Below are 27,054 nucleotides of genomic sequence, written 5' to 3'. Positions count from 1 at the left end.
CTTTGCTACAACAGTACTAAGAGGGACGTGGTGGCGCTGTGGGCTAAACCACAGAAGCCTGTGCTGCAAGGTCAGAAGACCAGCAGTCGTAAGATCAAATCCACACAACGGAGTGAGCTCCCGTCGCTTGTCCCAGCTCCCGCCAACCTAGCGGTTCAAAAGCATGCAAATGCAAGTAGATAAATAGGGACCACCTCGGTGGGAAGGTAACAGCGTTCCATGTGACCACGGAAGATTGTCTTCAGACAAACGCTGGCTCTATGGCTTGGAAACAGGGATGAGCACCACCCCCTAGAGTCGAACACGACTGGACAAAAATTGTCAAGGGGAACCTTTATCTTACAACAGTACTAATGTTTCTCATCTCTGAGAAACAGTTGGAGATATCTGGTGAAAGTTTATTTGGCCACAAATAGGGATAGAGAATTTAAAAAGCATTCATGTACAGTTGTGATCAAATTGTACCACCTCTATTAAATCAGACAAATTTTACAGAGACGTTTTCTCTTTTTGAGCAGTAACAAATTATTTTTATGTTGGTTTGGTGACAACTGTTGGTCAGTCAGCACCCAAAGCAAGAGGATTTCCTTAGAAACCCAAACTGTATGCAAATAAAATAATCATTACAGTACAGTGATGTACAAAATTTGACATTCATGTTCATTTTTATTGGTGCATTACAGCATTTACATGTCCTTTACATTAAGAGCACAAAATTAAAAAGACACTGATCTACAAAGACGCCTTTTCTTTGTCAACAAAGATCTGGAATTGCAGTTCCTCTTCATTATTCTGGAGGTTTTACATCATTACTTCCTCTGTAAAATTTCATTATATGAAAATAAACACTTCTGCATGGTTTACTTTATGAGTTTCAGTGTAATCACCTCTATTAAAAGCACTTTTTTCTTTTACTGTATTACAGAAATTTCTTCCAACCCTTTGTTTAGCAATAGACTCATTTTTATCAGAATGAATAATACCACATTCTAGAAGATTCAGAATCTCAGCTAGAGAAGATCCTTTGAATCAATGGAATCTTGGTAAATTAATATGTATGTAAATGTTATTGATTCAGTGGGTCTACTCTAGTTGGGAGTAGCAACTGGATTATTCACCTTACTGTTATTTAGGAATCATTAAATGGTTTACAAGTCTTCAAATTATATCCAGAGGAAAAAAGGTGAGATGTTTAGGGTTTGGTAGCTTACTGTACCAAGCTCTGCCTTCTTCCAAGACATAACAAATTAATACAAAATTTTGGAACAAAACTCATATATTCCCATTGCAGAATTACACAGCACAACATGTACTGATACAGCAGTAAGAAACATTCTAGCTTCAGCCTGTGACTAGAAAACAAGGGTAGCAGCTTTTGTCAAGGAAGAAAGATTTTTTATAAGGAACTGATGGCCATTCATAATGACAGATCCTATCTTAAAATTGTTATGTAATTCAACCCACTGTCAAAATTTCAGCAGAGTGGTGGCTAAATTAAGATTAATACTGTGGATACTGCACTGCATAGTGATACATCCCTCCTCCTGCCCCAACATTTTGTCAATGGCAGTGCAAGCCACAGAGAATACCTTGAGGTGGCATGGCGAAAGTCAACTACAGTGGTGCCTTGCTTAGCAATGATAATCCGTTCCAGGAAAATCACCGTTAAGCAAAAACATCGTAAAGCGAAATTAAAAAACCCACTGAAACGCATTGAAACCTATTAAATGCATTCCAATGGGGTAAAAACTCACCGTCCAGTGAAGATGCTCCGTACGGCGGCCGTTTTCTCTGCCTGTATAGTGAGAAATCAGTCCCTAAAGACAGCAGGGAGTCATTTTAATTACCCGGCGGCCATTTTGAAACCGCCAATCTGCTGTTAGAAAAATGCCATTTTGCGAAGATTCGGTTCCCGAAGCAGGGAACCGATCATCGCAAAGCGAAATTCCCCCATTTAGACCATCGTTTTGCGATCGCAAAAAGATCATCGTAAAATGGATTCGTCGTAATGTGGGGCAATCATAAAGTGAGGCACCACTGTATTCTGCATAGTGAAGTGTGGAACAAGTGGCTTGTTATTAGAAAGCTGCCTTCTTGCTTTTGAAGTGGAACCACACAGAGTTTGTTCCTGTGAGCTGGGAAATGATGGGCACTCTGAAAATGGAATTAAACCATCCTTTCAAATTCATCACTATACATTGGCGCATCACAACTCTCAGATTTGCCTCAATAAGCCCTTGTAAAATACTGACATGTACCAATGGAATCATTTTCAGGGTTAATCCCAAAAATGCTAACTTGTGTAGGGTGTACATAGTAGGAATGATAGAATATGGTAAACCCGCCCCTCCAAAAAAAAAGTTGGAGTGAAATAAGGAAAGGCACACCATTGGGTAGCAATCTCATCCATGTTCAATTCAATTTATCAGGATAGCAGAAGGCAGAGGCAGTTAAAAATCTCCAGGAAAGTGTTATTGTCTTGTTCCTAAGGGTAGATATCCATAACAAAGGCTTTGGATGTCTCCAAAGGTAGCCAAGACAAATTAAAACTCAGAACAATCCTATAATTGTCCCTTTACTTTTACTTAGCATAAATTACACACCTGGATTTTCAGCAGTTCATTTCATGCACATAATTTGTTGTTGTTTAGTCATTAAGTCATATCCAACTCTTCGTGACCCCATGGACCAGAGCACGCCAGGCCCTCCTGTCTTCCACTGCCACCCGAAGTTTGATCAAATTTATGTTGGCAGCTTCAATAACACTGTCCATCCATCTCATCCTCTGTTGTCCCCTTCACCTCTTGCCTTCACACTTTCCCAACATCAGGGCCTTTTCCAGGGAGTCTTCTCTTCTCATGAGGTGGCCAAAGTATTGGAACCTCAGTTTCAGGATCTGTCCTTCCAGTGAGCACTCAGAATTGATAGGTTTGATCTCCTTGCAGTCCAGGGGACTCTCAAGAGTCTCATCCAGCAACACAATTCAAAAAGTACATGCACATAATAATACATAGTTAATACAACCCCACAGAATTAGAGCACCTCTCCAACAGAACTCACTCTGTAATATTTTCTTTAAAATACAGATATAGGACCAGTAGGAAAACATCACTCCTCATAATTACAGAATGTGAAAGTATTGATCATACAAGGCAGTTGCTTCTAAACCTCATTAGATAGAAAAGGGTTATGATGACATTGCATATTTATTGATTAAAGGCAAATCCTGATACTTTTCTGGTGTGGCATCAATTCATATTTCCCCCTTCTTGTCAGACATGCAATGGTTGTAGACATCCCCACATATTTTTTGATGAAATATTGAAAAATATCAAAGTCTGTTTCTTATTACATTCTACAAGGTTGTTTACAATAGAAAGCATCTCCAATTTCTGGTATATGTTTCAGTACATAGGTGAGTACATCCTTTTTCTGAGTATCTGCTGGAGATGGGAAGAATAATTCTTTTGGGCTAGATCTCCCAGAATACACAGACTCTGGTCCAAAAAAGTACCTTTTCCCATCTCTGGTAGGTGTCATTATTTTTTTGTAATGGATTCATTTTTCAGAGGATTTCTCAAAAACCTTTCCCCAAAGACCTGTTGCCAATCAGTAATTCATGCGGGGTGGGGAAAGTTACTAAAATGCAAAACTTTCTGCATTGCAGAGAAAAGTGACCCCTAGGCTATGAGGCACATGTATATGGCAGCAACCCCTTTGAATCTAAAGCATCGTAATGCTTTAGATTCAAGGGTCTAATGTACTGATCAAAGCTGCCTCCATTAGTCTAGCTAGCCAACCAATTAAGTAAAAAAAAAAATCCATTGCCTCATTATTATATGAAACACCTGCTTTCATAATATTCTTTTCAGGACATTTCTTAAAAAGCAAACCAGGAAATTATCAGGATTTTTCCTCTCCTTGTCATCAAAGCAACATCATTTCACTTCAGTGGAACACTAGCTGAAAGAACTAATGGAGGCGATGGCTGAAGAGTAAAGATAGCTCATGTGGGTATGCTACTTGTGATGGCTCTTTCCCGGGAAAGGTGAAAAGAGACTTTTAGACATACATCTGTGGCTGCTGTGGGAACAAGATGCACAAGGCAATGCCCAGGACCAGTTTGAATACACTTTGTAATAAATATGTTGGAGCTAGGGGAACGTGGTACTGTGAGGATGCATGAACCAAGGCAAGGTGGGGAAATGGACTAAGTTTGAATAAATTTCTTTCCTTCACTACAAATCCCATTATTTCCCAGCCAGCATGTAGTCTAAAAAGTAACTCAGAACTCTGAAAAAAAAATTCCTACATGCTTTCCTATGCATCACTTCATTGGTTAGGAACCAATGACTTCAGGAAATTTTGCAGAGAAATCCATGATCTAGAGAAGGATTTATAAACTAGTTAACATGCTGCAAACTTCCTTGATAAATGCAATGTGCATGACAGTGAAATACTATGGCAGGTTCATGAACCCAGAGTAAATTTCTGTCTGCTCTCTGCTTGTTACAAGGAGACAGACTTCCAATGTTTTCTACAATCTTGCATTATAATGTGCCAAAGGATGCTTGAGAGTGATGGAATTCATCTGTGGCATCATGCTTTTCGTGGGGTCTTTTCAGCCACAAGTTATGGAGTGAGGCCTACAATTATTAGCAGCTGAGCTATCAATTGTCCCTTCATGCTTGCATGGGTAGTAGTCATGAAACAGCCTTCCAAATGGGGTGCTCAACTTCAGGACAGCGGATGCAACAGACAAAATTTGAAACAGAAAGAAAAAAATTACCATGTGAAAGCACTTACGGAAGGAGACAATCTTTCCACAGTGAGGCAGCCAACGCTTCAGCAAGAGAAACTATTAAACAAATATGACTGTGGATCACATATTCATACACAAAACAGCCTTTTGTCATGTTCACAAATCTAGATGTTGTTGCTTTTAAAAGGATCACAAGGTTCTGTTTCGCAATCAGTTGTTTAGCTTGAAAGGAAATTACTACAGTGCTCTCCAGGAAGACACGCACGCACACACACAATAACATGTTAATACAGAGTGTCCAAGTGATCCTTTCCAAGGTATATTATTGCCAGCTGACAGCTTCCACAGCTTTGCATGACCATGCTGTCAAGATCTTCTTCAGGAATGATATACGGCTGTAATCTTAGCCTTCTCCAGTTCTCAGGTTTTTGTATATTTAAAACTATTATTTCATTGTAGCTATCTCAAAATAGCCCTGCCAAACCTGATGGGCAGGACAAAGAAAAAAAATTCACATTGCCATGTGTTAGGCAACCAGGAGATAGGCAGCAGGTTGTTGTAATTGCATACCAAGTTACGTGATACAAAAGAAATAAACCTTTTTGATACATGTTGAAGGTCTGCAGAGAGAGAGAGAGAGAGAGCTGAGAAAAGTCTAACTCAGCTCAGAATGTTTATCGCTTCTTAGTAGAAAGCCTTCACCACCCCCTTATGGTCCATGGCAGTCAGAACTGGTCCTGGGCCAAGTCCATCCTCTTCTACAGCCACAGGTTCATTGGTGGCTTTGGGTAATCCATCCTTTTCCAGCTTTGGTCACCCATCTATAAAATGGGGAATAATAATGACCTACTTGTCGGGGCCGTTGCAAGTATGAATGAGATACAAAAAGTAAAAGTGCTATATAAACAAGGATAAGTCATAAGTAAAACCATCTCGAAGTTGTTGGTTTTGTCTCTTATGTAATGTTCGCACTTGCTGGCAACATTCTGTGATTTTCCTTGTTTTAAATGATGCAGAGAAAGAGGATAGGATGGGGAAGAATCTAAGAAGAGAGGACAAAGGTGGATGAATATAAAGAGAAGGTTCTGGAAATGTAAAATGAGATTATCGCAGAATCACAACTGTTAAAAGACATTAATTATGCAGAAAGACCACTTTGAATTGGCGGAATGTATGAAAGGGCTAAAAGTTCGTCCTGCATGTGTATTAGTCATACTGGACCTTCCGTTATCCCTTCCAGTGGCAGGCTGGTAGCATTATCTGCTGTAGGGGTCTCTTCTTTTTTCAGTGATGTCTGAACTAGCAGGCTGACATACGGCTTGTGACAAGCCAAGTTACCCAGCGGAGGGTAATGCTGTCTGTAGCAAATGTAAGCAAATATGAGGCCAATGACTCCTCCAACAAAAGCATCTAGGAGGAGGGGAAAACAGAAAGAGACATTTAAACAAATTAGCAAGAACAACTGTTTGCTGGGGTTAACATTTTGGCAAAATATATACAAGCACATCTTTCCTAGTTTTCTTTATAAATTGCTGCTCCAAAGCAATGTCAGACACTACAATGGCAACAGAGTTACACTGCCTAATGCTGCTTACAGTGCTTCTGTTCCTGCATGCAACCACTGAATAAGCCTACCGGGCACCAAGCATGGGCATTTACCATGGGATCTCTCAAAGTGCAGCTGGTAGGCTTATTCAGTGGTGGCATGCAGGGACAGAAGCACTGTAAGCAGCATTAGGCAGTGTAACTCTGTTGCCATTGTAGTGTCTGACATTGCTTTGGAGCAATAAAACAGCTTGAAAAGGGAGAAGGGAACACAGACTCAGTTTATAACATATATGCCTTCAGAGAAAACATCTCTCTCCATCCCTCATCACTTTCAAAGGATGACGAGGATTATATGCCCTTAGAGGAAAATAGATATTTTGCAGTGCACACTCCCATGCATTTGCCAGCAACTCCTAAAACCCAGCAGCCGGTGGCCATACTGGGAGTTGTAATTCAAAAAAATCATGTGGCGTTCACATGATCAGAAGTCCTGCCTTAACAAACCTGCCAATCACACCAGCGCTGTAAGCACACTCAGGCAGATATTCTTCCAGGTACCTCTTCAGACCTTTCCATCTGAGGAGGCATGGAGCACTGTGGGAAGGACATACAGTACTTGCATCTCTCCAACCCTATCATGCTCAAAGGCAAACACAGTCCCAGGTTGTAATGGGTGAATAGGGCTATGGTTAAAATAGGCCTCCAAATAAATGTCCTGCAATTAACATGTTTTCTCTCCAGCAGTGGGCTTTCCCCAGAGATATATACCTTAGCAATCAGAGCTGCAAAATAAGCTCCTGTTTACTTTCTAATCATAGAAGCACGATAATAATTATGAGCCATCAAATCAATTCTGACTTATGGAGATCCTTTTCAGGGTTTTCCAGGTAGAGAATAATCAGAAGTGATGTACCATTTCCTTCTTCAGGGGGCACCCTGGGTCTGTGCAGCTTGCCCATGGCTACATAGACTGGCTCTACTCACAGGAGGCACAGTGGGGGAATCCAACACCCAACCTCTGGCTCCGTAGCCAGATACCTAAACCACTGAGTTATTCAGCTCATAGAAGCATGGCCTAATGACTTGAATAACATCACATATTATGCCTTGGGGCCCATTAGTGTGCCATTTAGTTTGGCCCAGTGGTTCATCATTAAGTTTAAAAGTATTGTAATTTTTAAAGCTTTTAATATTTCTTATTTTAAATACTGCAAGCCACCTTGGATCCTTTTTAGGAGACAGGCAGCATACATTTTTTAAGTCGTAGCCTACCTTTACATAACAATTCCATATCATGCTTCAAAGAGTTCTAGTGCTTTTGAAGCCAGATGGACAGGAGCCAATGAGGCTGAGAAAAAAGAGAGCAGTGTTTGTCTCACCCAAACTCTTAAGGCCAATTTTGGGTTACTCTTGTTTTTTAGAAATTCCCTTGCACTGAAACCATGAATATGCTCCAATCATCATAAACCGAGACTTTCCTGCTTTACCCTCTGACCCCCTTTGGTAGCCTCCGCTTTCCAAACTGTAAAAAATAAATGGACTTGGAGTTTCCTATGGTGATTCGGGAGGAGAAATGGAATGTCGGGTTCCTGCCTCCATGGGTGGAACTTTCTTTCCAACCTTGAAGGCAGAGATGCAAAAAAAAAGAAAAAAAAAAGGTATGACTCTTGCAACACCCTCCCACAGAACACAGGTGGCAGCTCAAAGATGCTGGATACAAGGGACACTTTAGTCTAACAAGCAATGACTGTACAGAAACAAAACAAAACAAGTTTAATTCAATAACCAGTGAAACACAACCTCTCTCTGAACAGCACTCATTTTTCCCACTTTTATTAAATTCCCTTGCAGTTATCTCTGCACTCACGTGGACAACGTCAGCTATTTATCAGTAGTTTTAATGGCTTGGTTTCATTGTCTTAAATATAACAAATGAAAACATTAGTCTAAGATATCCTCTGTGTGTTATGTGTGTTCTTTTTTTAAACTGCAAGGGAGCTTTCCTTACAAAATTACAAGGAAAATCAAATACAAAGCTTAATACATACCATGTTTATGATCTCTTTCCTCAGCCTTTCGAAAGCTCCTGTACAGTGCTGTTTCATTAAATAACTAATATTGCCTTGTTTTCCTCTCTACTTACATTTTGCATTCAGACTATTTAGCATTTAGAATGACTTCCCCATCCTCTACCAGGGGAATCTCTTCCTTCACCCAGAAAATAAATAGTGTTCCAAAGAACATCAAACAAATTTAACACAAGCAAATACTGAAGATCCACTGGTACTCTGTATGCATTGCAGGTTGTCCCTGACAACTACCATACGATTATGAAATAGTAATCTCAGCATGCTAGAAAAATATGTATAACTGTATCAACAGCTTATGTCCACTGCTGCACCAGCAGCTGTCTGCTAACATGATAGGGCCTTTCTTTCTATCACCTTCCCTCGTCAACATCACGCAAACCAGTTCAACAATAATAATAATAATAATTTTTTTTAATAATAATAATAATTTATTGTCATTGTAAGTATATACACATACAACGAAATTCACAATACCGAATCTTTTTTAAAAAAAACAAGAAGCCATTCTAGTCACTTCCAGTTTTGGCAAGAAAAATAAAGCTGCTCACGAGGGGATAAAAATATGATGAAATTGTAGATTTGGCCACAAGACATGAGCATGCACAGCCCCAGACTAGAGATGGGGGTATTCATATTCGTATACAAATACGCTTGCACAGCTGGACTTAACAAGGGTCTGGCCCCTGGATCTGGACTGTCCACTCATGCATCCGCTGCCACCAGCAGCCTTAGCCAGCCTTCCAATCACTCCCGGAGCGCCGCTCTCTTTCCGCTCATCTAGACACTCAGCAGTCGTGCAGGGACACTCATCCTCCCTCCCCCTGCCTGGTGTTGACTAGATGAGTGGAAAGAGAGAGCACTCCGGGAGCGATTGGAAAGCTGACCAGGGCTGCTATCGCTGCCAGACGCATGAGTGGGTTTTTTTTTTGTATTCATATATGAATACAAATACCCCCATCTCTACCTCAGACATGTGAAAACTGCCCATTCCTGAATGACAGCTGCGACCAGAAGGGAATAACAAAAATTTACAAGTAAAACTGCCATTCTCGATGACTTCTCAGAAGTAGCATCTCAAGATATGTTACATATTACATGCAATGTGTATTGTGCAGCTACCTTTTACTTAACAAAAGGCATGTGTAGAACCTGAATACTATGAATACTATCTGTGGTATCCTGTTGCAAAATGAGCAGCATAGCTAATCCATGGCGGTGTCTGCTCTACATGTTCTGCTTTAGCTCACAGTTGCACAAGCCAGAGATTTTGGTGATTGCAGCAATAGGCTTTCACTTCAGCAGCCGGGCAGTGAACACCTCCTTGTACAAACATCAGGAAACAACTACGCATGTACTGGACTGTCATGTACAGAAAAAGCAAACATTACTCTGCCCTATATTTTTTTTCCCTGAGTATATTTTCATGCTCTTCTATCAGGAATTTTACTGCATTCCTGTGAGTTAAAAAAAAGCTTTGTGAAGCAGATGTTTTGTGATGTTATGTGAAGATATGTTATAAGATGTGTTTTAGACCAGTGGTCCCCAACCTTGGGCCTCCAGATGTTCTTGGACTGCAACTCCCAGAAGCCTTCATTGCCACCTCTGCTGGCCAGGATTTCTGGGAGATGAAGTCCAAGAACATCTGGAGGCCCAAGGTTGGAAACCACTGTTTTAGACAATATTGAACTTCTATCACATTAAATATCATGGCACAGGTCATTAAACTTGAGTGTATCTTTAAGCATGTGAACAGTTATGATGATCTTGTTCAGCATATTTAAGCCTACCCATTCTTTAACATAAGAGCTGTGCAGAAATATCTAAGGAGAGCTTGGATTACAACAGGCCGTGAGGAAAAACAGTCTCATGGTTGAAGTAGGGGCCAACAAATTAAATGGAAATCTTTATTATTTTAAAACCTTTTTAAAAAGCCAGAGGAATGCATTTATTTATAATTATTCTGAATATTTCAAGTATTTTTAATTTCAAGTGATATATGGGAAACTATGTGCTATTTAATACTCCATGACTAACCCATTTTATTTCATAACACATTTCACACACTATTCATGGTGTTACCCAAAATCAATTCCAATTGCTTGACATTTTCTAATGGTTCAGCTTAGGCTTCTAAAGGTAAACGCTGAGCATAACATTAGCTTGCCCTTAAAATTTCATTAAAATTGGTTAAACACTCTGGCTCCCTGTGCAAATACAAGCTGTTCAGAAACTGGCATGAGTCTGTGTGGATGCAACCCTTTGTTTTAGAGTTAAGACTCAAGTGTATGGAATGGGAATTGGGAATGGTCAGATTTTGATCCAACGGGTTGAAAGGCATAAAACATTCAAACAAGCTCAAATCTTGGATTTATCTCCCTCTTAGGTTTATGGTCTTATGTTCTGTTAGAGCAGTAGTTTCCAACCTTGAGTCTCCAGACGTTATTAAGACTAAAACTCCCAGAAGCCTTCACTATTAGCTGGACCGGCTTTCAAGGAGTTGTAGTCCAAGAACATCTGGGGATCCAAGGTTGGGGACCATTGTTAGAGGACCTATGGGAGGGGGAAAAGGAGCTGACAGTAGCTGAAAATTAAAGTGTGAATCCAACTGGACTATACTTTCTTTCTCCACACCAAAGGCCGATTGATCAGATAATATGCAACTAAAGAAATACATTAGACTCTTATATGTCTTTTGAAATATGGAAGGAGCTCCAGCATTTTAGCAAGGACAGGGCAGTATATTCTGGCTGCTCTTTGGCAGGGGGAGGTTTTACTAAATGATCCCATATCTGATGCACCAATAAAAGTATGCCCATCATGATTTCTTCTGCATTTTATTGACAGGAAAAATGCAGACTAATGATCCAGAAGCAGAAGGCATGTGCATGATGCATAGGACAATGTTCACATCTTCCCTTTGTCAAATGTCCTGGATGACCCATGCATGTAAAAGACATAGCATTCTGGGACACTGGAGGAATGCTATGTGGTTATCAATGTTCTCTTGCTTCCGAATTGTCTTGACAGCTTCAGACCTTAAGATATTTCCCTTAACAATTATACTGGTGTTCTGCTTGTACAAATGAGTACATCTGGGAAAACTTCATGGTAGCAGTTATTTTATTACTCAGGGGGGGAAAAAACCCAGCACAATCTTTCTTAATATGACAATATCAGAACCCACCATGTGTTTTTCATTGCTATTCCATGATTCATAATGTATGCCTGCAGGGTGCTTGATAAGTATTACACCTCAGCCTGTTCTCAGGAGAGAAGGATTATTAGGCCTGTTCTTCCAAAGAAAAATTTCTTACCTAGAATCTCTTCTATGTTTTGAATGTACAACCTGTGCAGTTGACGCACCTCCAGAGGTTGTGAACATTGGGCATTGCCAGAGTTCCAAACCCAGAAGGTGTTAACACTTCCTATTTGCACTGAGAATTCAAGACACAATCTAAAGCCCTAGTCTGTAGGGCTCCTACTCAGAAATCCATGCCTGAGGGATTCCTATTTTTTCTAACATGAGCAAATGAAAGAATCATATTCCCATCATTCTGAGTTACAGTGACCTCTGCTTCTCCACAGGAAAGCTTATCTGGCTTCTAGTCTGATGCCTTTTAATGCACTATGCAAATACACCCTCCCTTCCTTTTTACTACCAAACCTATGATGGACTTTCAGAGGAAAAGGTGAATTTTTCCTCTGGGTTTTAAAAAATAAGAACTTTTAAAAAATTAATAAATTTCATTATAGAATCAATTGAAAGAATTGTTGTTGTTGTTGTTTAGTCGTTAAGTCATGTCCGACTCTTCGTGACCCCATAGACCAGAGCACGCCAGGCCCTCCTGTCTTCCACTGCCTCCCGGAGTTGGGTCAAATTCATTCTGGTAGCTTCGATGACAATATCCAACCATCTCGTCCTCTGTCATCCCCTTCTCCTCTTGCCTTCACACTTACCCAACATCAGGGTCTTTTCCAAGGAGTCTTCTCTTCTCATGAGATGGCCAACGTTTTGGAGCCTCAGCTTCAGGATCTGTCCTTCCAGTGAGCACTCAGGGTTGATAGGTGTGTTTTCCTTGCAGTCCAGGGAACTCTCAAGAGTTTCCTCCAGCACCACAATTCAAAAGCATCAATTCTTTGGCAGTCAGCCTTCTTTATGGTCCAGTTCTCATTTCCACACATCGCTACTGGAAAAACCGTAGCTTTGGCTATGCAGACCTTTGTCAGCAAGGTCAGGTCTCTGCTTTTTAAGATGCTGTCAAGGTTTGTCATCACTTTCCTCCCAAGAAGCAGGCCTCTTTTAATTTTGTTGCTGCTGTCACCATCTGCAGTGATCATGGAGCCCAAGAAAGTAAAATCTGTAACTGCCTACATATCTTCCCCTTCCACAGTGGTGCCCCGCATGACGATAATAATCTGTTCCATTAAAATCGCTGTTTCGTTAAATCATCGTCATGCGAAAACCATTTCCCAATTGGAATGCATTGAAACCCATTTAATGCGTTCCAATGGGGAAAATACCTCGTCGTTTTGCGAAGATCGCCCATAGAACAGCCATTTTGCGAAGTGCCAATCAGCTGTAAAATGGCTGTCCTGCAAAGCATGGGTCCAGAAAACACAGGCAGCCATTTTGCGAAGCCTCCGATCAGCTGTAGACATCGTCGCCTTGCGAAGAAATGGTCTGAGAAGCACGGACCAAGTCATCGGCAAACGAAAAGCGCTCATTGGAATGATTGTTTTGCGAATCACTATAGTGATCGCAAAAAGTCATTGTTATGCGGATTTGTCGTTTAGCGGGGTCGTCGTCTAGTGATGTACCACTGTATTTGCCAAGAGGTGATGGGACCAGTGGCCATGATCTTAGTTTTTTTTTAATGTTGAGTTTCCTCTTTCACCCTCATTAAGAGGTTCTTTAATTCCTCCTCACTTTCTGCCATCAGAGTAGTATCGTCTGCATATCTGAGGTATGAAAGAATTAGAGACTCCAAAAATTGAAATCTGGGAGAACTTTGAACTAACAAGGAAGCAATGTTTATTTTATTTTCTTCCTCCCCGCCCCCTCTGCCCTTAATCTCTAGAGTGACACATGGATGACCCTATACTTCAAACACACACACATTATGTCACTTTCCTTTTTGACCACAATAATTGAGACCCTGCTGGAGATTCAGAGGCCTCCTTTTTGAAGTATACACCAAGCAGCTGGCAAACTTGAGAGCCATTATCTCCCTTAAAGAAAAAGGCTCATAACTTTCAACTTTTTGGAATCATACCCAAGTTGTTTTCTTTTCAGGCATCCCACCCACTCACCCTGTAAAGGGTAAGAATACAAATAAGAGGCTGCTCTCCCAGATTCAGTCCTGTCAGTGGTGCTTCTATCCATCATAGTTATTCCTGTGTACCTTGTTGGTAAAATAAACTTCACTCTTTTCAGTAATGGAAAAACGAAACAAAAAACACCCAACCTTGTTAAAAAGAATTACCTACATGCTTGGAATTCATAATGGTACCAGCATCTATGCAAAAAATAAATACTTTATTTTTTCCATTAGAGCTCAGAGAAGCTCACAGTATTAATTTAGTCATAGTTTATCTATGGCTTCTCAGTGCAAGGCAATCCCAATTGCTTTTCATTTACAGTACCTTATGCCCCATATGCACTAAGCTGATGGCCCTTGTTTGTTCCCCACCGGGCAGTTAAGGCTGTTATCACAAAGCCACCACAGCTAATTCAACACAATTGCTTGTCTTCTCTCAGCATAACAGACAGTGGCTGAGCAGCCAAACCTGTGGCTGTGTTTTACTGTATGATTTAGTGTGCCTATTAAGGATGCAGTCTTTTCAGGTAGTGCTAAGGTGACCTGCAGGAAAAAAAGCATGTTGCTAACATAAGTCCCTTGCTTCCCCTCCAAGCAAGCAAACACAAACACAAACAAAAGAAAAAACCAACAACCACCAAAAACGGCTCTCAGAGTTTTTCCAGTTTTACCTCCTTAAACTTCAAAGATGAGCACACACAGCAGTAATGGACACAACAGCAGTCCCTTTGGGGGGGTAGTCTATTTCTCTGTACATAAAACATTGCTGTAATTATCTGCCTCACAGCATACTTCTCACTCCATGAATAATTCTAGCTTCTGGAAGAACAGATTTCTCACCTGTACGGTAAATGTATGGTAAAACTGTGGGGAACTAAACACATTATATATCTCTTACCTGCTCAGGAAACAAAAACAAGAACAACAAAAAGCCTACTCCACAGCAGATGACTGATGAATCTAATGACACTCTCAAATCCCTATCGGATGGCTGTTAACCATAAGTAATTAAAATCTTGAAACAGACTTCCTTGGACTCTCCATAAGAACCTTCTGAGGTTTTTGTTTTTTATTTTGTTTCAATTTTCTTTCACAAACTCAGCATTAGGAGGATTCATATAATCATCTGCTTTACTTCTTTGTAAAAAACCAAACAAACAAAAAAAACCACAGGATAATATACCCACAAAATCACACAAACCTACGGAGATGATGCAATTCCATAATTTGCAATAATATGATTGAGAGGGTGCCCAGCATTTAGAGAAGGTTGACATTTGAAAGCTATAACTAACATGTCAATATTGTGAGTGCCTGACAATATTTATGCATTTCTCAATTTCTTGAATACACACTCAGGAATCATGTTGACAACACATTTTGGTGACTACCAGCACTCACTTGCTCATTGCAGAGCTTCTGGACAATCACAGGATTTGTCTGGAATGCAAATGTCAACACTCACGATGTTTTGCAATGTATTAATACTGTAAAAGTTATGAGACATATTATCAAACTAATATATGCAGTTGCAATCTAATATATGCAGACAGTATACAAGCACAAACACTGTGCCTAAATTACAGACAATCTATAAAACAAGTGCAACCAATTTGGCTGAATCCAAAACTTAATCGGCTGATCTGGAACAAGACTAAAGTGGATTGGTTGGGTTTGAATCAAGTCTGGACCAGATTGTGAATGATCTCTTTTTCTTAATTCTTTCCCAAAACAATTCCATCATTCCTTAATCTTCACACTTTTAATGAGTTGCTACATCAATGTCAGTATTATTGATAGTACTTCATGAACACTTTCCCTTATCCCCTTCTGAAATGTTAGTTTTTGATGATACTTTTGATTTGGATTTCAATCAGTTTTACTTAGTATGTGTGTTTTATCTTATAGAAAAAAATCTTAGTGCACAAGCACCACACATTTATTCCAAACAATAATGCAGTACAGAAAAGCAACACATGTATTAACAAACCTAAAACATATTAAAGCAAATGCTAAAGGTAATGGGGGGGGGGGCTGCATCAAATAGATGGCATTTGATAGGAATGATCCTTAAAATGAAACTGCCAAAATCCAAGTTACCAGATCAGATCCTGAACCTAATCAGGGAACCATTCTATACCATTTGTATCTATACAGGCAGATATAGAAATAAACCAATAACCTTTTCCTTCCTTCCTTCCTTCCTTCCTTCCTTCCTTCCTTCCTTCCTTCCTTCCTTCCTTCCTTCCTTCCTTCTAATACAGCATTGGCAAGCATCTTCTATTCAGTGACTGTAATCACATTCAGTAAGCCACTGGTGACCCACTGCTTCCATATAGTGCACTCCAAGTTAGTTTATAGGTTAAATACGTATAATATTGATAAGTGATTCCAAAATGGAAGAGGAACATGTTTTTGTTACTATTTCTCACTTTCCCAGTATGGCACAATGAGGGCATTCATCCGCAGATGTCTCAAACCACAGAGGACGGAGAGAGTGCATACAGAGCAGGGATCGATCATACCTTTTTTTAGATTGGCCAGTGGAACATTGTAACAGAGATTTCATAAGGACATTTCAATTTACAAGATGGTCCTACTGATGTGTGGTAGGGATTATTGACATTATTCCTTTCTCTACCTCTCAGTTTGTTCCTGGAAATTTTTCTTTGTTTCATTGTGGAACCACGAAAACAGCACTGGAGGTGGCATGGGAAATCAGAGAGCAGGATATTACAGATAGAATTGCTTCCCACAGTTTTACACTGTGGAAGACTCTGATGGATTAATAATCTATCCATAAATGACAATCCTAACTTCAAACCCATGTGTATAAGGGTCAGGTTACACCTTCCATATGCGCTGTCTCCGACGCATTTTTGGTATCACCTGGCAGGACAAAGTTCCAAATAGAGTAGTCCCAGAATGAGCTGGAATTTTCAGCATGTATTCAATATTGAAACAGCGCCGTCTGCGTTGGCTTGGGCACGTCGTGAGAATGGCTGATGGTCGAATTCCAAAAGATCTCCTGTATGGAGAATTAGTGCAGGGAAGCCGCCCCCGAGGGAGACCACAGCTGCGTTACAAGGACATCTGCAAGTGGGATCTGAAGGCCTTAGGAATGGACCTCAACAGATGGGAAACCTTGACGTCTGAGCGTTCAGCCTGGAGGCAGGCGGTGCGTCATGGCCTCTCCCAATTTGAAGAGACACTTGTACAGCAGACCGAGGCAAAGAGGCAGTCCCAAAACAAACAAAACCAGGGAGCTGGACAGGGGACAGATTGTATTTGTCTTCAATGTGGAAGAGATTGTCACTCTCGAATTGGCCTTCTCAGTCACACGAGACACTGTTTGTTTTGGGACTGGCCTTCTCAGTCACACGAGACACTGTTCCAAGACCTCCATACAGAGCACGTTACCATAGTCTCTCGAGACTGAAGGATGCCTACATGGACATCTTAACTTTTTTGTGCAGTTCAGGTTGTGATTGTAAGGAGCGTTCCTTTACAAACTGCATGGGGAGGAGGGTTACAAATGGATTGGGAATCCAACACAATGAATTTGAGTACTTGAGATCAGGGGACCTGGCATCTGTGAATTGTACTTCCATAAAAACTCTACAGTATCTCCATTTTCATTTTCTGGAACCTTTTTTGACATTGCATTGCAGGTATAGGATCCCTGATCTGGACTGGATTAGCCATGTGGTGAAAATAATTAATGTTGTCCTATGCCTATCAACTAGGGTGCTGAACACGATTCCCTCCTCCATAACACATGGACAATTTTTGTTAGTTTCTAAAATGCACTTCAAATGAAAGAAACACACAGAAAATGAATGTGTCACTTGACTTTAGGTGACTGAGTGAGATAGTTGTTATCTTAGAAGACGTTTCTTTGAAGCTACAATCCAATGATAATGTACTTGTAAGTAAGCCTACCTGAACTCAGTGTAACTTACTTCCAAATAACATGGAGTTAGGACCCCCCACCTGCCCTCCACCTTCTACTCATTTTAGTATTAAAAATTTTCAGGGGTATCCTATACTGGGGATACCCAGTGTGGTCTAAAGTAATGGACTAGGATGCAGGAAATCTGGGTTCAATTCCCTGGCTTGCCATGGAAACTCACTGTGTTATGGAACTGGTAAACCCACTCCTTAAATATTTCATTTACCTTGAAAACACTAATAGGGTTGCTGTAAGTCAGTTCTGCTAACAGATAACACCCGATACTGAATCAGACCTATGACTCATTAGTGCCATAGCAGTCTATACAACTTAGATTTAATGTAGCAGATAAACAGCAAGGACAAGAGCTCACCTTGCCAGTGATGCTTGTAATCGCACATGCGTGATAGGGCAATCATCATGGCACAATACAGAGGTAGAATGGCTGCACAGAGCCGCCAGCTTTTCCCACGACCTTTTTCAGTGAAGCAATGCAACTTCCCAGCCAAGTAGAAGGTGGTAAAGCCAAGGCCTGAAAATGCAACTGCCGAAGGAAAAAGAAAATGTAGAACGAGGCAGCAAATTAAAGTTAGCAGAACAATACATTGTAATCCAATTCATTTACTGAAGGGGAGCAATAGCTACACAGGAGATCAGCTGGTGTCCCTATGTCAAGAATGAGTAGCTCTATCTATGCTCTTCACTTCGGCTGCAACATGCAAAAGAACCTGGTCTCCTGTAGTAGCATTCCATAAGTTTCAGACTGAGACGTATGTTGGGTGTGGAACACAGAATGGGTGAATGCCTGTGAATTGAAGACCAAGGACAACTCATAGACCAAGCAGGAGGGGCACCTTACTCTGAAATTCCAGAGTGTCTTCCAAGGTGCATTTGGTGAATAGTGTGCTGAACATGCCCCATATCCTCATAGATTCTGTATTTCAATTTATCATCCAAAACCAATCCATAAGTGGTTTTCTTTGTTTTATTAATTTACCTGTACTTTATAGCTTCTAAATCTAACCTCAAAGGAGAGTGGCTTGTGACATGTGCTTGGCAAGAGTCTCATTCAAAAATTTCAGGTAGGTGAGCACTTGATTTAGTCACAAGCCACCTGTACATCCAGTATCATCCTGTTTTGCTGCTTGGGGTGGGGAAGCAAATGGCACCCCTCTCTTGAGACAAGATTGTAGTACCCATAACATTAGACAGCCATCAAGACCAGTACAAAAACCTATAAATGCTCCCTATTTCTGGCAGGAAAGAGAATAATCACACTGAATAACTAAAGACTTTTTTTCATGACGCCAAATTAGTTGCTTGAGGCAAATGAATTTTCTGAGGTGGCTGTCTCACATGTTTCCTGATAAATATTTAGATATGGTAGAATTGAATTGCCTCAAGATATACCTTATATTTAAGGTGAAATGCATAATTGCTTTGAATGTTGTCGTACTTAAGACTCATAGGCTGGTATCCTATTTGCATAGCTCCACCATCCCAAGGATCCCAAAGGCTTCCCTAGATCAAAAAGGATTCCTGGGGAGTCTCAGAATTGCAGGTGTGAGGGGGGAACAAAAAAACTTTTAATTAAAGATTAAAGTCACTGGCTGATGATGTCATTTCTTCACCCATGAAGAGCTACATGAACAGGATTCCAACCATATAATTCCTGTTAAGATCTCACAGAGTCTCTGGAAAAAAATAATTTCAAGACTTGTGAGGAAGCCAGTGAACATGTCTGTTTCTAAACAAGTATCAACTGCAGGAAAGTGTGGGACCTGAGGCTCTCCAGAAGTTTATTAGAATACAATACCTGTTATCATTATCATAGGAATCGCAGTCAAACAACATCTAGAGAGTCACAGGTTCTCTATCTCTGACACAGCGTGACAAGATTCATTTAAATGGAATAGATGTTTGCACATAATTTGAAAGAAAATTCCTTTCACATCCAAATTCCAATCCAATAAACCACTCATTGGTTTTTCTAAAATCCTGCCACAAGCTTTAATATTTCCCATTGCAATAATTTCCCACACAAAATGAAAAATGTAATTGCTTCATTATATTGCAGATGAGGCAACTGTAGATTTTAGATAGTTTTTTGCAAGTTTAAGCCAGCAAATGATTCTGTAAAATTATAGCAAAGAGTTGTTCTTCGCATCAATAGATCACATCTTTGAACTAAAAGCAACACAGCAGACTAAAAATAATAATTTGTGTTGGGACTCACATACCAAATTTCCCTCATGTCCAATCTCAGCTCATCCAAACAAGGATGATTCAACACTGTTCTTGCAAAATTCACAGCCTGAACAAGATATGAAGGAGTATAAAACAAAACAAAACAAAGGGAACTGTATTACTTTTGGGGGAGACTCACTATGATTTTCTATTTCTCATGAAAGGCTTATATTTCTCTCTTACAATCAGCAAAGCTTGTCAGATTTTTTTACCACTAAAACTGCTGGCTTCAACTCATGGAAACAGTGCACTGCACAGCACAATCTTGGAGTTGGGTTCAAATGTCTAAATACTGATAACCAAACCAAACAGCTCCAGTTTTGTTAAGTCTATGACTACTACACCAAGGAGTAGGCCCACTGAAACAGTGGTGATTTGGTGAGTCTACTCCTCCATAGATTCCATTGATTCAAATGGCCCTACTCTGGTTGTGACCTATTCCTGGATTTCAGCCTATATACAGTGGTGCCTCACTTAATGGGTGCCCCGTTTAACGATGAAATCGCATACCGACGAATTTTTTGCGATCGCTTTTGCGATCGCATTGCAATGTTTTAAATGGGGAAAAATCACTTTACGATGATCGGTACCCTGTTTCGCTTACCGATCATCGCAAAGCGATGATTTTTTAACAGCTGATCGGCGGTTCCAAAATGGCCGCTGGGTTAAAAAAAATGGCCACCCGCTGTTTTCTGGAACGAATTTTTTGCTTACCGGGCAGCGAAAATGGCCACCGTATGGAGGATTTTCACTTAAAGGTGAGTCTGAAGCCCATAGGAACACATTGAAGGGGTTTCAATGTATTCCTATGGGCTTTTTAATATCACATAGCGACGAAATCGCTTTGCAGCGATTTTTGCTGCACCGATTATCATCGCTATGTGAGGCACCACTGTATAACATTGATGTTCACAATGGCTAGAAAGCTCATTCACAATGAACAGGAATAAGCCACTGGGTGAAACCAAGTTAAAAACCAGCCACTGAAAACTTCAGGGTCGTGGGGGTGGAGAGAAAACCCTCTTTAGGCTCATGATACCAAGGGAATGAGTTGAATCTCAACAGCTACATTAACTTGTGAAATGTAACTTTGTCATACACTCATCACAAAGAAACAACTTGTGACACGTAACTGTGTGACTTGCTTCTCCCATGCTCTGCTCTAGTGATGCCCTTCTGCCACCTAAATGCACTTACTGTAAGACCCTGAATGACTATATACAGTGTCATAAGATTCCAACTACTGTATATGTAATGCACTTTAATCCATAAGAAAATAATGATCTTGGGTGTCACACACTCTCAGTTCCCCTGTGTTCTTCCACACAACCCAGGTTCACTTTTGGGTATGACATTTATTTTTCAACCCTTTTCCGCTGCCACCAGAGGATATATACCCCACTCTATTAAATATTAATCAGTGTTATTCAATGAAACAATGTTTATTTAAGTGTTTATCAGTAAATCATTTAAAGTGAATCATGGATGATCTTATTTTATTCATTCAAGAAATTGGGCTTCAGGAGTTAACCCGAGGCAAAATCCGGAGGTGGAGTCCCGAAGGCAGCATGTGTCGCTCTGCCAACTCCTGTGACATTGCTGGAACCAGTTGTATTGGCTCTTGCCTTTCCATTGGACCATTTCAGCAATGTGGAGAGGGGGGATCTGCTGCTTGGGTAACAGCCTATCCATATTACCTTACCCGGGCTTCATGCTCTGGAGAGGACACTCCTTGATTCAGAGCATGTTACCATAGTCTCTCGAGACTGAAGGATGCCTATGTATGTATGTAACATTCATATTTTGCTTAGGTAGAATCATTTTAATCAAGGTATTTATTCATTTCTTTTCTTATTCCCTATCTCTCTATTACCCTTCTCTAACACAAGGCTGGTCCTAACTGCCTAAACTGCTTTTCTCTAACTCTAGTCCCTAACTCATTCCTACTGTAACTGAAACTCTGCTACCTAACTGAACTTTAACTGTCTTCCATTTCCCTTATATATCCTTCGTCCCGCCTCTTCTGTACAACCATTGGCTCCTGAATCAGGGTTCCATTGTGATGGACAGGAGTGGTTACTGACCTGTCTGTCACATAGGGCTAGAGTGGTAAAGAGATAATCTGGCCAGAGAGTCCTTGGAAATATCTTTCAGCAAGTTTAAACTGAAAGTTCTGCATTTAGACAGGAAAAATCAGATGCAGAAATACAGGATGGGTGACACCTGCTTCCCAACAGTGCAGACAAAAAGGATCTAGATGTTTTAATAGGCCACAGCTAATCATGCCCAACAGTATAATGTTGCAGCAAACAACCTAAAGCAGTTGTAGGTGGGGTCAACAGAAGTCCAAATGAAGGGAAGCAACCATATCACTCTGCTCTGCCTTGGCAGATCTCTCCTGGAATACTGTTTCAAGATCCAGGCAACCCATTTTAAGAAGTACATCAAAAATCCTTGATGGGGCAGCAATATGGTAAAGGGCCAGGACACCAAGATGTATGAAGAAACATTGAAAAAGTTGGACAGATTCAGCCTAAAGTAGACATAAGCTGATATGATAGCCATCTTCAAATATTTCAAAGGCTCTCATATGAAAATTAGAGCAAACAGGTTTTCCATGGCTCCCAAGTGTAAGACCCAAACTAATTCAAATTACAAGGAGATTTCAACTAAACATTATTAAGAACTTTCAAGCTGTAAATGCTGGCCAGTAGTGGAATGAACTGTTTACACGGGTGGTAAAGTCTTCACTGGAGGTTTTTAAACAGAGATTCGAGGGCCATTAGACAGGGTTGCTTTAGCTATGGATTTCCTGCTTCAGCACGGAGTGGGCTTGGCGATTCTTGGGATGCATCCAACCCTACAGTTCTACGTTTCTACCAAGAAGAATCTTAATATCTAGCCTATGGCATCTTCAGTCACAAATTATATTTTTAAAACCTCATTGGGTGGCGGGTGGGAGAGAGCTTCACAGTCGCCGGGCTCAGAGTGGGGGAGGGGGCAGACCCCCTCCCACAGGGTCTTCTGGGTGCCTCGCCAATTCCCGTCACCATGATCAAAGCCATCCTTAACATCCTTCAACAACCATGGCAAGCCACACCTCTCCAAGTTCTCCCGGTGCTACAGTGAAGATACACAGCAGCAGATTATCAGAGAAACATTTCGCTTAGTGTCAAAATGGGATGAAAATGTTTGTAACTTCCTAGAAGGGGGATTATTAATAGGTGGATCTGACAACAAGTCAATATACTGACATTATGCCACATTCTATTTTGTCTTCTGTGTTGATTCTTCAGAAAGTGAACTTGGCATTTTAGATCTAATACAAGTATTTGTAGAAACATTAGATAAATGTTTTGAGAATGTCTGTGAACTGGATTTAATTTTCCATGGGGACAAGGTCCATAATATCCTGGCTGAAATGGTGATGGGTGGAATGGTTTTAGAGACAAATATGAAAAAAATTGTCACCCAAATTGATGCTCAAAATAAACTAGAGAAATCCGAAGCTGGTTTAGCAGCCCATGCTGTGTCAGCTGTAAAAATATGAACCTTCCAGAGATCCCAAGAAATATTAATATTGGTGACATCAGTATAAAGATGCCAAACCTGTCCTCTTTTAAATAAATTGTGCATTTGAGGTAAAAACAAGTAGAAGTTGATCACAGAAATGTTTACCAAACCAATGTGGGTTTCCCCTTCTTATTTGAATAAAAGACCAAGGTACTCTAGGAATTCTTCATAAATCTTTAATTTATTGTGTTTCATTTAGTGAATTTAAAGAAAGTTAGCCATTTATGATTACAAAGTAACATTCCCATAGCCTTCTAAAGTGTATCACATCTAAAGCAAGCATTCAATTTTCTGGCAAGATAATGGGAGATACTTCTTTGCTTTGTGTGCTATGTTTTCTGTATAAATGAAGTTCTGTAATTAGTGTAAGAATGCTGATCACATTTTTCATATTATTTAAGATCCCTGTATGTATACTGCATGATAGCAGTCAACTGTAATTTTTCTTGCTTTTTAAATAAAATGAATTGGACTTAAAAAAAACCCCAACTCATTTAAGTCAGTGTGCTATTTACTGAAACCTCCTTGTCAAAGATGCAAAACCTAGGGTGGTGCTGGAAGCCTCCACTCTCATAACAACTAGTAACCAAATCAAAAGCATAACCTGCAATGTAGAAGATCATACTCAAAAGACGGTTTTATGAATACGTTCAAAGAGGTAAGAAAAGTTCATGATTCTTGCATTGTTATCCAACCTTAAGAACCCATGATATAGTGATATTCCTCTATGCACTGCAGAACTTTCATTCCTATGTTCTTGATGGCAATGAAGGTCACCTTTCATCACAGAGAACAAACTGGCAGATGCAATTTCCAGTGGGAAAACAGGGTTGTTCGGTTCGGTTTTTTATGGTTTTATAGTTACACTTTGTCAAAAGATGTGGATAAACCATCTCTCACTATCAGTCTCCCAAGAAGTGACTGAAACTGTGAACGATTCAGATCAATGCTTTAAAACGCACTGGTTTTATGAGATGAAATATGAAATAAACTTCAAAGCCAATGCCACATTGGCTTGTGTTGGCAGAAGCACAGTACACAAGACACGAGGAGTATAAGAATTACTGAGGTTGACAATTAAGCTTTTTTTTTTTTTTTTTTTTTAAAGCAGTATAGTGGTCAGTTCTAGTGACTGGAAATTTAAGAAGGATGTAAGTAAAAGGAAGAAAAACATAGTAGAATCCTGCTCAACAACCCAGTTCATTTGGTACAGTATTTAGAATAGATGTGAGAATAAAGCAGCTAGGAATGCCTGGCTGTGGAGCCAGGATTGGGACTTCAGACCTCCACTAAGACTTCTAGTGAGGGACCAAAGATGTTTTCCCACAGCATGTGTGCCTGATGGGGTTATATGCTCTCCATCTATGCAACCTTGTCAAGGTGCCACCTCCGAACACTTCATACAAAAAAACCCTAGAAAGGTCACCATAAAGTGGAATTGACTTGAAAGCATAATTATTATACTCTTTGCAGAGTAAGGAGTTCTCATTAAAACCCTTCTGTCAAAATTATTCATTAGGCAGACTGAAATGTAACCCTTTCATCAGAGAACCTATAGTGTATTGGACTAAAAACAAAAGCAAACAGAAACACAAACCCTGAGTAGATCTCCTTTCTTTGCTCCTCTCTTCTACACACAGTAATCCAGTTCAGATGTTCATCTTACAAGCTGAATAAACATTTGATTTTCTAGTGAGTGGAGCTGCACGGAATTGCTCCAGCCCTGACACCATATGCACAATTTCATCCCTCCCTGAGATGGTGTAACCTAAATATGTAAAGGTTTCAACATAAGCCAGAAGCCTGGTAGCACAAGGTTCCTTCCAGGTTCTTTGCCCATCTCTGCAGGCATTCATGTGGTTAGGTATGGTTATCAGGAGACTAGATTAAAGTATCTATGCAGAGCTGGCAATAGAACTACACACCATTACTTCTGGTTTCCATGAAAGTTTTAAGCTGAATGTCTCAACAGAATTAAGTTTGTTCCATGGATTTGTTAAATCATTTTCTCATTACATTGGAAATGTGGTTTAGTCTCTGACTTCAATCCAATGTAATAATATTTCTATGTCATCAAGTCAACATTGTGACCCTTTTCAGGATTTTCCAGGTAGAGAAAATTCATAAGTGGTTTACCATTTTCTTCTTCTGGGGACACCCTAGGGAAGTGCAGCTTGCCCAAGGCCACACAGGATGGATCTATTCACAGGAGGCACAGTGAGGTTGTTCACCTACTTTGGACTAATCAACAGCTCTTAAACTAAACCAGCTACCAGGGGCGGAGGGAGCACTGTGAAGACAAAATGAAATGGAATCGATAAAGTCTACCTTTCAAGGAAAACTGGGATGCAATTATAATAAATACCTTAAATTTGTTTAAAAGTAGCACAGAGGACCATTGAGGCTTGCTGCACACAGAAATGATATATAGGCAAAGAAAAAGCCCAACCCATATGCCCTGAGAATTTTTGGTGGCCTTATTAAAATTCTTTTGGCCTTTATGAAAGTCCACACTTGCTTCTCTGGAGAAGGAAAATTCTCTTCAAAAATGCTTGAGATATGTAAAGTCATAATCACACAGACCATAAGAACCACTGTTATATTCATTATCCTGTTATTTAAATTGTTTTATAAATTTCTGTTCACATGACACATGGGTAAAATCAATTCATTTGGCCAACTGATCAACATTTTTCAAACTTGTTGGCATGGGATTTTAAAAATGATCCAATTCTTGTATCACTCCTATCCACAAATGTGTGTGCTAATGTTCCTGTCAATTTATTTTGCACTCACTTGTGTTTTTAGTGCCATGGGTATTGCATGGCCACCAGGCTTGTTCCCTTTTATTTCCCCCCCCCAAATGCTAAGCGATATATTGATATTCTCTTCCCCAAGAGTTTACAACTGCATCGTTTCCCTATTGTAACTTTCATTATTAAACATCTTCCAATATTCCCTTCTAAGGTTTTTCAGACAAATGTAAATGCTGTTTTAGTGATATATCATTTAGGTATTTTTAACAACAACCAAAAAGCAATTTTAGAGCAGTGTGCTCCTGAAACATTATGGAAAATGATGTTTCATTTCATTGATGTTTCATTTCATTCACTGGGATGGCAGGTGGACCCTACAAAACCTGTTCAAAGTTCCAGAAATGTATCAAAAGAAAAGACAGCCATGTGAAGGTGCCCAGCAATGTATATACCATGTGACCATACATAAATATACACCAGTATAAATGAAGTAGGAAATTGAAACGATTCAAATGGCCTGTGTGATTAGACCCTAAGTGGCAAAAATATAGGAAAGCAGAGAAGAGATCGTATGTTTCCTGTAAAAGGCAGAGAGATAAGGAGCATCACAGTACAGATAAAGCAGCCTTTTCCCTTCATTAGGGGAATCTACTTTCCAGCAAAGCTACTTGGTGAAGGAAAAGAATGAGATGACTGCAAGCAGCAGAATACGAATCTTCCTCAGGCTGTTTGCCAAAGAAGTCTTTTTGGCTGGCTAAAATAGAGGACAGGAGTTAGCTTCTCAGAAGGGACTGGAAGAGAATCTGTT

At 40.1% G+C, this 27,054-nt stretch overlaps 1 protein-coding gene and 1 pseudogene across 2 annotated transcripts in view; one reads left to right on the top strand and one right to left on the bottom strand.

Annotated features, from left to right (window-relative positions):
• Window positions 1-639: 639 nt before the first annotated feature.
• Window positions 640-27,054, bottom strand: part of PLPP4 (phospholipid phosphatase 4) — a 135,348-nt gene continuing 108,933 nt past the window's right edge. For both annotated transcript variants that reach the window (XM_078391156.1, XM_020786526.3), the window contains exons 6-7: window positions 18,044-18,214; window positions 640-6,172 (exon numbers count right to left, since the gene is read on the bottom strand). In XM_078391156.1, the coding sequence (XP_078247282.1) occupies window positions 5,973-6,172; window positions 18,044-18,214 (371 nt within the window). In that variant the 3' untranslated portion in view covers window positions 640-5,972. The remainder of the gene's footprint in view (window positions 6,173-18,043; window positions 18,215-27,054) is intronic.
• LOC140705375 (AP-3 complex subunit sigma-1 pseudogene) lies at window positions 22,375-23,643 on the top strand (annotated as a pseudogene).

Source organism: Pogona vitticeps, chromosome 3, assembly GCF_051106095.1.
Source record: "Pogona vitticeps strain Pit_001003342236 chromosome 3, PviZW2.1, whole genome shotgun sequence".
Taxonomy (NCBI): Eukaryota; Metazoa; Chordata; class Lepidosauria; order Squamata; family Agamidae; genus Pogona; species Pogona vitticeps.
This window is presented reverse-complemented; position numbering and strand designations above follow the sequence as displayed.